Here is a 14,609-nt window from a genome sequence, read left to right on the forward strand (position 1 = left end):
ACCATGGTGTGTGTACAGTTAGGTCCAAAGAAGCGCAGCTGTAGTTTTGACATTTTCATAACGACGCCAACTTGGGCGATGGCGACCCTTCTCTACCGCGTCCGTCCGACTCCGGCGTCAGCATAGGCAGCGCCATCTGTCGACAGCGCGTACCACTAATCCGCACCTGCGTGCCGCGGCGGCCGGCTAGCTCTGGTTAGTCAAAAGATAAATTTATTTAATAAAAGAAAAAAAAATACTGTAGGTATTGAAATAAATGTTTTAATATATTTTAATAATGCACTAAATGTTCATTTAGGTGAACACATTTTGTCACTAATTATATTTTACAATTAAAAAATTATTTAGTTAATTAAAATTTTTATATTATTTTTATAAATATATAAATGTACCCCAGTAAATAAAAATTCCCTATTTGTATAAATCTAAAAATGTTAGTGTTTTTAGTTTTCTTCATTAGCAAAGGTCAATACACCCCCAACTTGTCCAAATTGTTGCCCAGTGTGAACTGGGAACGGGAAAGGCATTTGAAGTCCGACTGGGAATCGCTCCAACCAGTTACTTTCCTAACTGGTTCCAGTGCACTCCATTCCCAACTGGGAGTCAAACCAGTTGACTCCCAACTGGGAATGGTTCAAACCAGTTGACTCCCAACTGGAAATGGTTCAAACCAGTTGACCCATCAGCTGGCCCCAGTTGGACTCCTATTGGTCCCAGTTGATTCCCAGTTGGGACCAGTTAGTCCCAGTTGCTTTCCAGTTGGGACCAGTTAGTCCCAGTTGAAACCAGTTGAGGTGCCAACTGGTCCCAGTTAGAAATTTTCGCCTGGGTAAGTAACTGGTTTAGCCGAGGCCAAGGGCCCTGCAATTACTAGAAGTAAGCTATCTTTCGGTGTTTCAGAAAAAATAGCAAATCATGCCAAAAATAAGGGTGGGCTATCTTTCGGGGGTGGGGGCATCTCTCGGGATATTACAGTATATCTCAATTTTGGTTGGGCGCTCGCTTGGTATTTTTTGGTATGTGTAGACCATACCTCTACGAAATGTATGAGGGGCCATTTCAGTTTTGGGGACGAAGGCGGCGGGAGGGGCAAAATTTCTAACCGCACCTTGAAACTGGTGAAACAAACATCTTTTCAGAAATGTTCTGTCCAACTTAGAGTCTTTACTACGTGACCCAATTAACCCTTGTCACACCCTCAATGCCTTATCGCAGTTTGCTTTCTAAGGTACGTGTCAAGCCGGCGATGTAGTGAGGAATCTGTGTTCATTACGCGAGAAAAAAATATGAAGTCCAAATATTGACGGCCGTTGGGGGGGGTGTGTTCATTATGTGAGTGCATTCATTATGCGAGTAATACGGTGGCTGTTGTGTCAACGCCCCCTTGGGAAAGTTTTGAGCTTTTTGACCACTTAATTATAATTTTTTTAGCGAAAACTTGAGGTTCTTTATTCTGTGTCTGCCAGGATGCCAATAGTGTCGGCAGCAGGAGCAGACCCCAGAGCACAGAACCGGAGCTGTCGGCGTCGCGCAAAAACTCCCTCTGTGCTCAAGATGCCAAATACAACAGGAGCCAGGTGGGACCCTTCAAATTACATGTGCACATAAATGCTCCTGACTTGTTGCAGCGAACCTGAGGTTCCTTCGGTGAGTGAGTGCCATGATCTCTCTGAACATGCAGGATATCTCTCCGTACGGCAGCGGAGAACATTTGAACAGGTATCCCACGGATCCTGCGAGGGCGGCGGATGTTGCGGCGCATCCTGCAGGTGAACAGCAGTGCAACAAAATCGCATGATTTGCATGTTTAGACATTTGAGACTTGAGAAAGGGATAAAAGTAAAGTCACATAATTTTGTTACCGTGTGTGTGACAGTAACGGTACAGTTGTTTATGTAAAAGCTACGGCATCACCTATTATACTCCACTTGACATACTACCAGACTGTTTGTCGGAAAGTGAGTTGGAGAAAGTTTGGGATGACTGATTATTTTGGGCTTTAATTTTCGTGCTGGCGAGCTCTCTGTGTAATGTCCCTAACCAAGAACCGTGTTTTAGCACCGTCTTTGTTCTATTCCTCCTTCACTGTGTTTTCAGTTATTTCTAAGTCATATTTTTTGTGGTTTAGCTGTAGTGTTTCTTTTTCTTTTTATATTAAATCTGAAAAGCACACAAATCTTATTTTTCTCTTCAGATCTTTATAGAGCTAGCAGCCCCATGGATAACTCTCCCCACAGAGAAGAAAGGGGATCGTTTGACCGAGGCTCCCTGCTGGAACACCGCTTCAGTGAGTGGTGCTAGTGAACACTTCCCTTCTTGTGTTCCTTGTTCTGCGGCTTTGGTTTGCATTGTTTTTAACCCGCACGGTGACTTTGTATTTTTGAGGTAGGTTTATTTATGTCTACTTTAGTTCTAAACAATAAAATGAAAGCCTTTTACAATTCCCTGTAACGCGGGATTAGGGCGCAGCTCTTGTGGTAGAGGATGGAAGGGTACTGAGGGATAGGTGACTCCTTGAGGTCACGTGACCTCAGGGGGGGTCGTCTGACGTCGGGGGGGGGGTCACCACATCACCTGAGCGCAAGGTCGCTGTAACCACGACCTCGTGATTACAGCGACGCCGACGCCGCTCAAGCTGGAAGCGGGCCCCTAAGAGCTGCGCTCTGAAAAGCATGGAGCACACAGACAAACTTAGTCTCTTTCGCAAGGGAATGATTGTTTGCTTTCCTCATTTGTGTTCTTTATCCTTCTAGACCGAAGTAGTCAGAGTGTTTGCAGTATGCTCAAACTATTCCGCATTGGCTACATTGACGATTTTCAGTCTCCCTTTAGGGCCCTATAGTTTTAAAGTTGGACCAACACTGCTGCTGTCACTTTATTGAAGCTTGTGCTGAGTAACATATCGTAAAGAGGTTACTAATAGGGCATAAATGGAAATGCAGCAGTCAAATTATCCTTCACCTGTAGCTGTTAAAAACATGCCTGATAATGCTGTCCCTCGAGACAGTGAAGGTAACTCACATGGTTAACGAGGGAAATTTGATTCCTTGTTGGGTATGAAGGAACGGTAACTGGTATGTCATATGAAACATAATGGAAACCCTCTAACAGTACTAAGAAATGAAGACTAAGAGAAAAAGAAAAAAAGAAAAACACTTTTGGTGCTTTGTCATTGCGACTTTGTTTTGCCTTTTCTACCTCTGGACCTTCCAAAGAGATCTCTTTCTCGCCTTGGAGAAATAAAAGAAACGATTGATCGATTGACGAGACACTGCCGGTGCTGTTGCGTTAGAGAGGCATGGCTGTTGTTAGGGAACGGTGCCTGTCGTGTCTTTTGCGTGTTTCTTAGTGTTTGTTTCAAAGTTTCGGAGCGTTTTCAAGCAGCGTTAAATTGCCACCGCGTTTTAACACAAAGACGGGATGTTTGCAGGCCTTTCCGACGTGTCTCAGCACACGCCACCCCAGATGAACGTGATCCCTTCGGCCGACAGTATCGACCATCACGACGAGGCCTCCGACATGTTTCGGGGACTCATGAACGCGAAGAAGCTCGTGCTCTCTAAGATCACGAGCATCGACTCAGAGGTATGCCATTCACGCCAACTTCTAGAAGTTACGGAGGAGATTCATGCCTACCTTCTCAGCTGCGCGGTTGGTGTTATTTAATATGCTCCGTTTATAGGTTTGCTATGACAGATCAGTTAGCTCTAGTCAGCGAGACAGGTTTAATCTTGGCTTATTTTTTTCAAGTGTTCTGTTCTGAGGTTGTCAAACTCTTAATTAACAACATAATTTTGCTTTCTCTCTGTTTACATCCAATGACTGATTTTGTAATGTCTGACTCACCTGATACAGATGTCATGAGACTGTTTAGCTTCCACTCTTTGTACACAATCCGTTGAACGGAGTGCTAAATGTACAGAGCGCTTCACAGTCAGCCTGGGCAATCACTTGGCAATTCGTCTACAGTCGAACCCAGTTATATCACACTCGGATATTTCGAATTATTCTTAATATCAAACAGTCGAAACATACCCTTGAAGATCACATGTAATAGTATAGGAGCGTTGTCTTTTAGGGACGAAGCTCCTTAGGGTTAGTAAACAGGATAACTGGGCGAGTTGGTATGGATTCATAATGGAACAGCGCGAATTTTTGCAAGGACAGAAGAAGGAACTGGACAGGACGAGCGCTGACTAACAACTGAAAGGTTTATTCTCAGGAAACCACGAAGAGCTCGTCCTGTCCAGTTCCTTCTTCTGTCCTTGCAAAAATTCGCGCTGTTCCATTATGACTCCTTAGGGTCTAGCTTTGTTCATCCGTCCGGCGTCCGTGCTCACATCGATTGCACTGCCTCCGGGATCGGCCTACTTTAAAAAAAAAAAAATGTACGCCCGCACGGGGGTTTGAACTCGGGACCGCTTGCTTACGAGGCAGACGTCTTAACTACTATGCTACACTCCAATGTTGCACGTAGCCGCTCAACGTCTATACTGGAGAGGGCGCTGCGGTGAGATGCGTGTATAATTGCGTTAAACTTTGCGTGCATTGGCTCAACGTTTATAGACGAGAGGGCGCTGTGGTCAAATGCTCAAATGCATATATAACCACAATCCATACCACACATTCTGTTTCTGACATGGACCTTTGACTTAAGCGATGGAGATGCATTTCCACGGCTTCTAGCGGATCCAAGCTGATCCGCTAGAAAAACCAATGGCTCTGCATTTCACCGACCATAAAGCAGTAATAGTGAAGTCGAAACGCAACCCACAACTGAACGCTACCTATGAGCAATAAAAAAGCAAAAAAACAGCACCATCAGCACTACCTATGAACAATAAAATCAGTATCATCAGCACCACCAGAGCTTCGCCTCAATCAACATCATTCACCACGTGGAGATGCGACCTCTTTTTTGTATCCAACTCCATGGCAGGGACACTTGATATAGCGAACGGAGCCTGGGCCCGGCCGCCTGTTGATTTTCTCGCCATCGAATTGCACCGGCAGCGGGTGACGAGCACACCGCTGGCGTTGCGTGGCTGGCAGACGGCCAAGCCAGCATTCACGTAAAAAAATACGCAGGGAAAGAGCAGTTGTGGGGGAAAAATAAAATAAACCATTAAAAAAAAAAAAGTGGAGGATGGCAAAAGCAAAGGGCAGGGCACACGCGCACGCATAGGAAGTGCAGGGAGTGCTCGCTGTTGGAACGGGAGCCTGCGTCTTTTCCCTGAACGCTGCTGATGCTGCGTGACTCCCTAACCCCAAAATAAAAAAAGCAAAAAAAAAAGAAAAAAAGAAAGTCTTCGGCAAGTTGAGTGTGTTGACAATAACGGTTGTCAATGCACTTTGAATGCTTTATTTTTGTTTACCTTGTTCTTTTGCTGTTATAGCTTTGCCTGTTTTTTTTTTGCTTTACATTTTTTACTGCCTGAATGTAGTGAGCTTTCTTTTTGTTGCTTGCTTAACTTTTTTCTATGGATAAAGATTTGTTTTTATGTTTCTCGCTTCTCCGTTTTTCTTTTTTTATTATTCGTGTTTTGTCGCTTATGCTGTGTGGAGGTCCCAGCCAGGAACGGGTGTAAGCGCAGCGGTGTTTCCGGTTTCTGCTAACTATGCTCTACTGTATTTAACGGTTCTTGGATCTATTTGGTAAGCCCCATTTGTCACGACCTTCGGTATTAGCAGAGACGCCAGGAAATTTCAACTTGAGCTTAATTTAACATATTTTTGTATATCAAATGATTGATATATCAAACTATTTTACGATCCCCTTTGAATTCGATATATCCGGGTTCGACTAGTTTTTTCATTTGTGCTAAGAGTATCATCGCAGGTAGCTCGTGTCCGTCATCCACCTAGGGGTGACATTTTGGGCTCCAGAAATCTTGTACTAAATATTAACCTAACTGAGCAAAGTGCCAAAAGCACCAATGCCATGTGCGAGCTGACTTTGTTGTGCACCGTACACTATGTGCGTTGCGGCATGGCATTCCTGGTTAATGAGTTCAAGATTTGCAAATAAGACACTTGTGCACATCATTTGCATGTTTTCAACCTTCTAAAGTGTACTCGTAACATCAATTGTCTGGTGAATTATGTGTGCCTGGCAACTTTAAGCATGCTTCATTATTTGTCTGGTCAAGACTTCATGCACATGTACGAGCTGCAGCATTGGGATTTAATTGATGGAATGTTAGGCTCATTTTGCGGGTTGATTTCTTGAGGTGTCATAGTACCTTTATAACTCGAAGCGTGGTTCAAAAAGACAAACTTTTTATATAAATGTGAATGTGAGCGCACTGACGATGGAGGGTGTGGTCTGGTTTTCCCATGGCAGTTTGCTCATGGTCTGCATCTAACCAGCATGATGAGTTTTACCACCCTTATGGTTTTTTAATTTAAATTCAGTAATAACATCAAATCAAGTAACTTCTACTAAAAGTAGAACCAATAAAAATACCAATCCAGCTCAATTAAACTCAAATCGAGATTTTTAACGAAATTATTTGGGGCGATGGCAGCGGGCCGTTACACTTTCCGGCTCGACGACGATGCGCGGACAAGAAGGTCACAGTGCGATTGGCACTCCCATGCACTTCAATGGTGCTTAGTTTGCATGATAACTATGTGTTTAAAATCTGTAAATACCACTTGGTTTTTAAACATTATCTCAAAAGAAAAGTGAGCAAACTTATGAAAATTCTTTGCAATTATCTGTAAAGCTGAAATTGTCTGAGAAATGTCAAAAACGATAGAAAAGAATGCAAAACGATAAAATTACTTAGTAATCCTACTATTCAACCTATAATCGACTATACATTGATATTCAAATTGGTATTTGAAAGTTTGCAATGTTTGCAGATGCCCCTGTGAGACTGTTGTTGTTCGAGCATGAGGGACTGGAATTTCCTTATATGATTCAGGTTAATTTCATTGATTTACACCTCTGCCTGGGACTGCCAGGACCAATGAAATACATTGACTTAATGCTTACTTAACGCTTACGTTTATTGTAACACTCCAATTGTCATTCTGCCAACGAGGTACACATAGGCTTACAATATTGGCATTGAATAACAAAACCACATTTTTTTCCTTCCACCGGCGACATGTTATGAATGCTCTAGCAATAGCTTTCTACCTTCGTTAATACTTTGGCGTCTTGTGAGCCCGTGCAGTCAAGGCACGACGGATGGCAATGAGCGCATACGGGAAGTGGAACTTCTGCATTCTTAAGTTGTTGCCAACTATAGTTTCTGTTCAGGTCGATTTCTGTCGTGATATGTTGACAAAACACTTCGCTGTCCAGCGATGTATATATATATATATATATGTGTCTGCTAAACTGTGGCATGATACCTCAAGAAACAAACCTGCTCTGGCTGTCTGAACCAGGGTCATTTCCTGTCTGACACCCTGTATATTTTCCTATAATTCTGGCTTCAATCACCTTTTCGTGTTCTTTCAGGGGAGCGTGCATGAGTGTTGCACTGCCTTTTTCACCATTCAATTATCTCCTCGATTTTGGCCACTCTGTGGAGTGTTGGAAAAAGCACCTCATTTACGAGAGTAGAAGTACTTATTACTTCTGTGCAGCACTGCATAGGCTACAACCTTTCAATAGGTGTTGAGAATGGTTAACCAAAGTAAACGTTGAAGTACAGCAGGTCGCACCTGGCGACCGTTCAGTTTTTATTTAAAACAGCTTGATAAGGGGCAAAAAATTGGGGCACCCTTTCTTTGCGATCCCTCATGTTTGTGAGATAAGACATATGGCACACTTTTCTCCTGTTGTTCGTTACTCTATGACCATGGCAGTGTGAGGCATGTATAAAGTTTCTTGAATCGGTGGCAGAATGCAAGGTCATGTCACATTTTTAGAGAATTGTCTGTTGCTGGAAAATTGCTATGGCACCAAAATTCAAGAGTCATTTTATTGAAGTAAGAAGATAAAGGTTATTTTATCAATTTAGGATAAAGTTTAGATAGTTACAGAAATTGAAAAATAAATCTTAGAAATTATTAGCTGCATGAGGAAAGGGGTAACCTACAGTGAAATACCGGAAAAGCACCCACCCCACTTTTACTGAAAACTAAATTAATCTAGCCATGGGAGCTTGTCCAGTCAGTTTGGGCGCTTAACGCGTAATTTGCAGAATCCCCAAGTTGGGAAAATGTTAATAGTGGGCGCTTGAACAAAGTGGTCACTTCCGTGGTATTTTATGATAGGCGCTACTCACCAAAGTTTTACAAGTCAGTGCTGCCCAGCTCAGAAGTTTGGAGTAAATAGTTTCCTCAATGGCATTGCATTGGCAAAACAAAATTTTTGGCTTCTAAAGTTTTTGTTTGCATCAATCTCGAAACATCTTAGCCTGTCACATTTGTGAGCAAAGTGTGTTTCCTGCCCCTGCATTCGAGCTACAGATTTGCAAAATGTATTTTTTCTCTCTCTTGCTGCTGTATACATCACACTGTGTCATTGAAACCTTTCCAGACATTAAGTAATTTAAGGTGAGATCCTCCTGAGCTTTCAGCTCAAGTATGCTTCAGATGTGTACATACTCATTGAGCTATGGACTTCTATGCCTGTTTAGGGCTTTGCGTAAGTTGCGCAAGATGGTTATTCAGCGACTGGAAAGAGTTCACTGTCACCTTACCAAAATACCCTGCAAAGCAGGAGTGATGCACTCCCTTTGCCTGTGTAAAAGTGCTTGCTTGTTTCATGAGCATCTGCATAAATGTTTCCCTTGGAAGCTTAAGTGGGACATGTCATAGTATGGTCATTGTGCATACATATACAGTACAATGAAAATGGGCACAATTTCTACTTGCAGCTTACTTGGGATGTACAGTTATTTAGCTCCAAGCGTTGTCAAGAAATGTACCAAGTATATACATAGTCAGTTTGTTCAACTGTTAAGTGTAACACATTACATCCTTTAAGAACACTTTATACCGAGTGAAAGTTTGCTTTTAGCTCGGTCAAGATATAAAGGGCACTATAAAACAGCCCTGTTGTAACACTAGTAAGGACATGGTTATATTGTGAAGTGTTAAGTTAGTTGCAAAATTGGTATGTAGCAGGCAGGTGAAGTACCAGGAAAATGGTGGGTGTGAATAAGTGGAACAGCAAAGAATAAGCAAAGTACTAGCGAAGGGTTGCCCCAAAAAACAATATCAGATTGAAATATCTGTTATCTTACACTAAGTACAGGGAATTTCATAATAAATAAGTAAAGAATAATTTTGAACAATTACTATGGCATAGCAACTGACACAAGGATAGGATGGGATTAAAAAGCAGAGGGCATAAAACGCAAAAACTTCAAATGAACAGGTCTTCTATCTTGGTGTGTGCCGTTTTGTTATGCTGTATGCTTGTGCAATGGCCGGACTCTCATAATGTATGTAGCGTCAATCCCAACTTCGTACAACATTTTGTCAGTCGAGAGTTATCACATCTGAAGTACGTAATCGTTTCAGCGGTGTTCTCAGCTCTTTTCCTGCAGCACAGGCATGTTGTGTGGAGAGACACTGCTTTCAGGAAAGGGAGAGTAGCCGATTTTTAGAATGAACGACTAAGCTGATTTCGGATGAGATGGCCATATTAACTGACACTGCTTACTGACATCAGTATCACCAAGGCTATGATGAGGCAGAGCCGGATGTACAAGTATGCTGTTGAACATTTGTTGTAATTGCCAGGATGCCAGCAAGGATGTGTGATGGCCATACTCAGGATGGGAATTTCCATCACACAAATGTCACATTGATCCTTGACCAGCAAAGTGGGCTTATCAAAGTCATATTCAGTATTACCCAAAGAAATCGAGGTGGTAACTTTTTGCAATAAAAGACAACCATAGCTACATATTAAATTTTTAAAACCTGTTTATAATACGACAGGCATTCTGGCCACAACCTAAGAAATCCAAAAGGCTATAATCGTCCTCAGCCGTTGCAACTCTGCTGCCAGCCAAGCGGAAATAAACTCTTCGTCAGCCTTTTCACGTCATATCTCATCGCTTCAATTGTGAGAGCAAGCATCTGCCATAATATCCTGAGAGATAGCCCACCTAAAAGCGAGAGCAAATTGGGTGAAAATTAGAAGTGGGCAAACTTTCGTTTAAAAAATTTTTAAGAATGCTATTTTTATATTCTGTGACCTGCCAAGCTTGTTTTCACATTGAGGGGCAATGGAGCATAAAAAATTGTCCTTCCCAGTTTGCAATGTTCACTTATCTTCCGCTGTGGCTGAGTAACACCAATTCTGCAGTGGTCACCATGTGCTAGAGCCTTGCAATTACTAGAGGTGGGCTATCTTTTGGTGTTTTTGAAAGACTAGCAAATCGTGCCAAAAATGGAGGGCGGGTTTTCTTTCGGGGGCAGAGCATCTCGGGATATTACAGTAAATAAGGCTAAAAATTCCTTCCCACTACTACCACCGCTGTTGGAATAACCTGCTCTGCTGGATATTGTCCGGTCTCTCCCTATATACGACTCTGGAGTGAGGTTTGTTTTCCTTGGACCACTCTGCATCAGTGGCTTCACACTAGTACCACTGTTTGGGGATTAACCCTCTCTTCTGGAGCCTCGCGCATCCTATAGTCCAGTCTCTTCCTACACGTAAAACTCCGGAGCAAGGGTGTGTTTCTCTTGACCATTGCGTGACCTAGTGCTAGTGGCTGCTGCAGCTGCTACAAGGTGGGGCCGGGGTGGCCGGGGCTTGCCGTAGGTGTCGGAAGCCGGCATGAGTCAGGGCTCGGACTTGGCAGTGCCCAGCGGCAGCGTCAGCGATACGGGCAGCGTGACCATGAATCCGGCCTTCTTCCGCCAGACGCGGGGCGGAAGCAATGCTTCGTTCCGCTCGACCGTCTCTGACAGTGAGGTCGAAGCCGGCGGCACGGGCAGCGTGAGTATGCCCTCGGACACGAGGCCATCGAGACTCGGCAGACGTTCATTGGACGGAGGTAGGCTCGCACCGGTCTCCTGCAAACTCGTACCAGTTTTCTGCAGAAACCAAAGATACCTTTTCAAAAGTCCACTGGAAACCAGAAGCTCTTAGTTAGACACTCGGCGAGAAATTAAGCGAGATCACCGACCACCACGATTGGCCGGCGCCGCACTGCAATTGGCCAGTGCCAAGGTTGAGCGCAACGCCGGCCAGTCACGGCTGTCGGCGATTTCACTGACTGCGTGCCCATCTTGAATTCCGAGGAAGGTGAATGGAAATCATTGGGGGCTAACACTGTTTGCGAGCAGGGTATGTTGATTTGGTCTTGTGCGGAGCTTCTGGAAAGAGTCAACGCAGTCGTTGGTAGGGGCCTAGGAAATAATGAAGCCCAGTTGCTTTCTACTCTAAATGCAGTCTCAACTAGGTTCCGAACGTGTGAAACGTCGTGGTCATTGTTGCGGCGCAGTTATTAAGATTTTTGCGTGACTCGCCATGCCATTGGCAGTTTGGCTCTGTATGCCTGGCAAGAGCATGTATGCACATGCCATGTTTGTAATGCTTGTCGCTTTCATTAATTGTGGTACTTCCTTGTGGTTTACATGCTGGTGTTTGGTATGTCTTTAATTGGATTTGGAAATACCTTCAGAAACATCTGATTTAATTGCATCATATGGCCGTGGTTTCTAGCAGAACTTGCTGGTTTCTGGAAGAATTTTGAGTTTTCACTATAACTCTCACCGATCTCCAGTGAACGTCTGTTGGCTTCCGCCGGTAGTAGACTTTAGTAGAGAGTTGTTGCAAGGTGCGAATCTTTCAATGATATTGCACTGCTTGAGGTTTGGGAAGACATGAATGTGATTCTTGTGTGCAACTTCCCACATTTCGTGTGCGGTGCAGCGTGTCTGATGCGCTTACACTTTGTGTGCGGCGCAGCGTGTCTGATGCGTGCCTTGTAGTTTGCTAACTCTGCACACGAATTCCCCAACAAGGGAACTTGTAGTGTGTGTCCCTTTTACTGAAGTGGGTAGCTTCAGTATAACCTTAACGAGACGATTGGCAGTCTTGTGTAGTTGTTCAGTTGGTAGCTTCAGTAGTCTAGTAGTTTGTAGTTGCTTGCCTTTTAGTGCAGCTGTGCTCTGACTGGTGCTTTCTCCAATTATGTGTGGTTAGCATGTCTTCACTGGTTGTCTTCTGTGTGTGCCTGCTGACTGTAATGCTTCAAGGGCAACCCACCGACGCCCCGTTTGCATATGATACCAGTGACATCGGAACAAGAGAGGCATGAGGAGGAGGAGGAGGAGGGAAAAAGGAGGGAGGGGAGGGGAGGGGAGGGAGGGACGGAGGGAGGGAGGGAGGGAGGGAGGGAGGGAGGGAGGGGGGGGAGGGGAGGGGAGGAGGGGAGGGAGGATTAGGAGGGAGGGTTGCAATCGCTTCTCCTCCCCTTTCTCAGACATTTTGGAGATTTCTAGTAACCAATTCTGTCAAAGAAGAGTACCCTTCACTCCCCCCCATCCTCCTCCTCCCCACCCCCAACAATGCCTAGGAGGCATCTGGCCTCTTAGTTTCTTAAAAAGATTAAAGCTTAATTTGTGGCTTCGAGGACCCTCAAAGCTTAATGGCTTCTTTCTCCTGTTCCCTAATTTTGTTTGGCACTAAGACAAACAAAAGAAATAAAAGCCTTCTTTAGTGTGGCGCTTAACTAAGTCTTCCAAAAGTTAAATGCCTGATGCCAAATAACCATGGCCCCCGTTGTGGCCGAGTATGAGTAAAGTAGCATGTTAAGTTGAAAGCTTGGGCAAGTTGGTGCTTTGTAATAACAGCAACAACACATGATAGGTTGCTGCTGGGAAACTGGCAACCTATCATGCAGGCAAGTATGTAATGCTTTCTTGTTGAAATGGAACTTTTGCTAGTCTGGCCTCTGTAAGACAGGCTGTTTCCAGATGAACTAATAAAAAAGTTTTCATTACCTGTAAGCGGTAAAGCATGCTTTCGAATATTTCAGGTACTGGTTGACCTTTTGCTCGACATGAAGTTGCTTTGCTGATGCATTGGGAAACTTGCTTTCTTTGTGTGCGTGTGCATGCCATAAATTTTTGTACTTTGCTCGCTCTAAAATGCCTGGCCCATCTCGTTCATCTAGTTTTGCACATGACTGACAGTTTTCTCTGGTGGCCCACTGCTCTTCGATTTCATTCTGACCTACACCGTGTTTTTAGTTGGGGCCGAAGTCAGCGAGGTTGTTAGCCACTTTCTATTTTGTGATGTGCCCATTCAGCGGTTCATGAAATGCATAATTGTGAGCTCTGCCAGAAATATCATTGCGCAAGTGGCAGGAGCATAGTAGGACACTATACGTGTGACTTTGCCAGAAGGGTAGACAAGGTGCTCATGAGGGAATGTTTAAAGAGTCAACATATACGTTTACTAAGAGACAGCTCCTTCAATCGTTGTGCAGGATTGTGCGATATTAGAATTCTAAAATAGTAGTTTTGAATACTATGCTATTCGACATTCACTTTTAAGTGAACTCCAATATTCCTACTTTTCAAAGCATTGATCACAGCGAGTTAGCCCCACTGAGTGTGCTTCTTACCGAGCACCGGTGCACTGCATAGGAGCAACATCTGCGAAGCAAGCTCTGCGAGTGTTGCTTCTCCGCAATGCGTTGATGCTCGGCAAGAAGTGTGCTCAACGGGGCTAACCTGCCATGATCAACACCACAAAAAATAGGAATGTCGGAGTTCATCTCGCTGTGAAGATCAAATTATGTATCATTTAAAACTACTATTCGAATATTTGCACAATCCTGTGTGCACATAAGTTGGCCCCAAAATTTTTTAAACGAGCAGAATGCAGCCTAACTTGACATTTCATTTCTTTGACGACTAAGATTATTCTTTACACGTCTATCATTTTTTTTTTTTCAAAATTTATTGGCACAATTTTTTTGTACCAGTAGTTTTACTAACTTGTTACTGAACATCTTTTTCTTGAACTCACAATGAGAAACCCTGATCACCTCGTGCACCGACACATTTCAACCACCATAGAGTCTGGTTCAGACATTTATTTCCAAGTTTTACCAACTATGTTAAACAACTATGACTGCTTACGATGCTGAGTTAGCACTGCGGTGCGTGTGTGAACAGGCCTTCAAGCCAGCCAAACTCAAAGAGTGAGCTAATAAAACGGTTCCTAATGCCCCACAACTGCCCGCTCTGGCATCCAGTTCCTCGGACCGAGGCAGAAGCGTGCCGCTAGCCTCTGGACCGGGAAAACGAGCCTGAGTGGAGGGTTTAGGTTTCCGAGCGCGACGTCGGTTCCGGGCAAGGTTCCTGATCCGAGCCAGGGGTCCAGCCCGGGCCCGGGTCCAAGCACGCCAACCCGAACCACGCCTCCCCCTCACACCCGGACCTACATCTACCAGGGCCTCATAGGTGAGCTCGCCTACGCTGAGCTCCTTGGCGTTTTTGCTACGGGCGGTTCTTAATGCCCTTTACCACTCTATTCAGGTAGCCAAGCCTGTTAGTTTGCGTGTCAGTAAAAAAAACCTTTGTAATACTGAAAAAAAAAAGTTTTGTGGAGAATAGATTGTTTTTAAAACGTGTATTGGGGGGGGGTGTGCGTAGACCGTACATTTTTGCTC

General features: G+C 44.1%; 1 protein-coding gene across 6 annotated transcripts in view; it reads left to right on the plus strand.

The window, feature by feature from the left end:
- LOC8025943 (MAP kinase-activating death domain protein) overlaps nucleotides 1–14,609 on the plus strand; it is an 88,654-nt gene that overhangs the window by 56,212 nt on the left and 17,833 nt on the right. For all 6 annotated transcript variants that reach the window (XM_042286528.1, XM_042286529.1, XM_040503952.2 and 3 more), the window contains 6 exons: nucleotides 1,467–1,577; nucleotides 1,682–1,769; nucleotides 2,195–2,287; nucleotides 3,431–3,585; nucleotides 10,742–10,918; nucleotides 14,193–14,400. In XM_042286528.1, coding sequence (XP_042142462.1) covers nucleotides 1,467–1,577; nucleotides 1,682–1,769; nucleotides 2,195–2,287; nucleotides 3,431–3,585; nucleotides 10,742–10,918; nucleotides 14,193–14,400 — 832 coding nt within the window. The remainder of the gene's footprint in view (nucleotides 1–1,466; nucleotides 1,578–1,681; nucleotides 1,770–2,194; nucleotides 2,288–3,430; nucleotides 3,586–10,741; nucleotides 10,919–14,192; nucleotides 14,401–14,609) is intronic.

This window comes from Ixodes scapularis, unplaced genomic scaffold (assembly GCF_016920785.2).
Source record: "Ixodes scapularis isolate PalLabHiFi unplaced genomic scaffold, ASM1692078v2 PGA_scaffold7__128_contigs__length_106722199, whole genome shotgun sequence".
Taxonomy (NCBI): Eukaryota; Metazoa; Arthropoda; class Arachnida; order Ixodida; family Ixodidae; genus Ixodes; species Ixodes scapularis.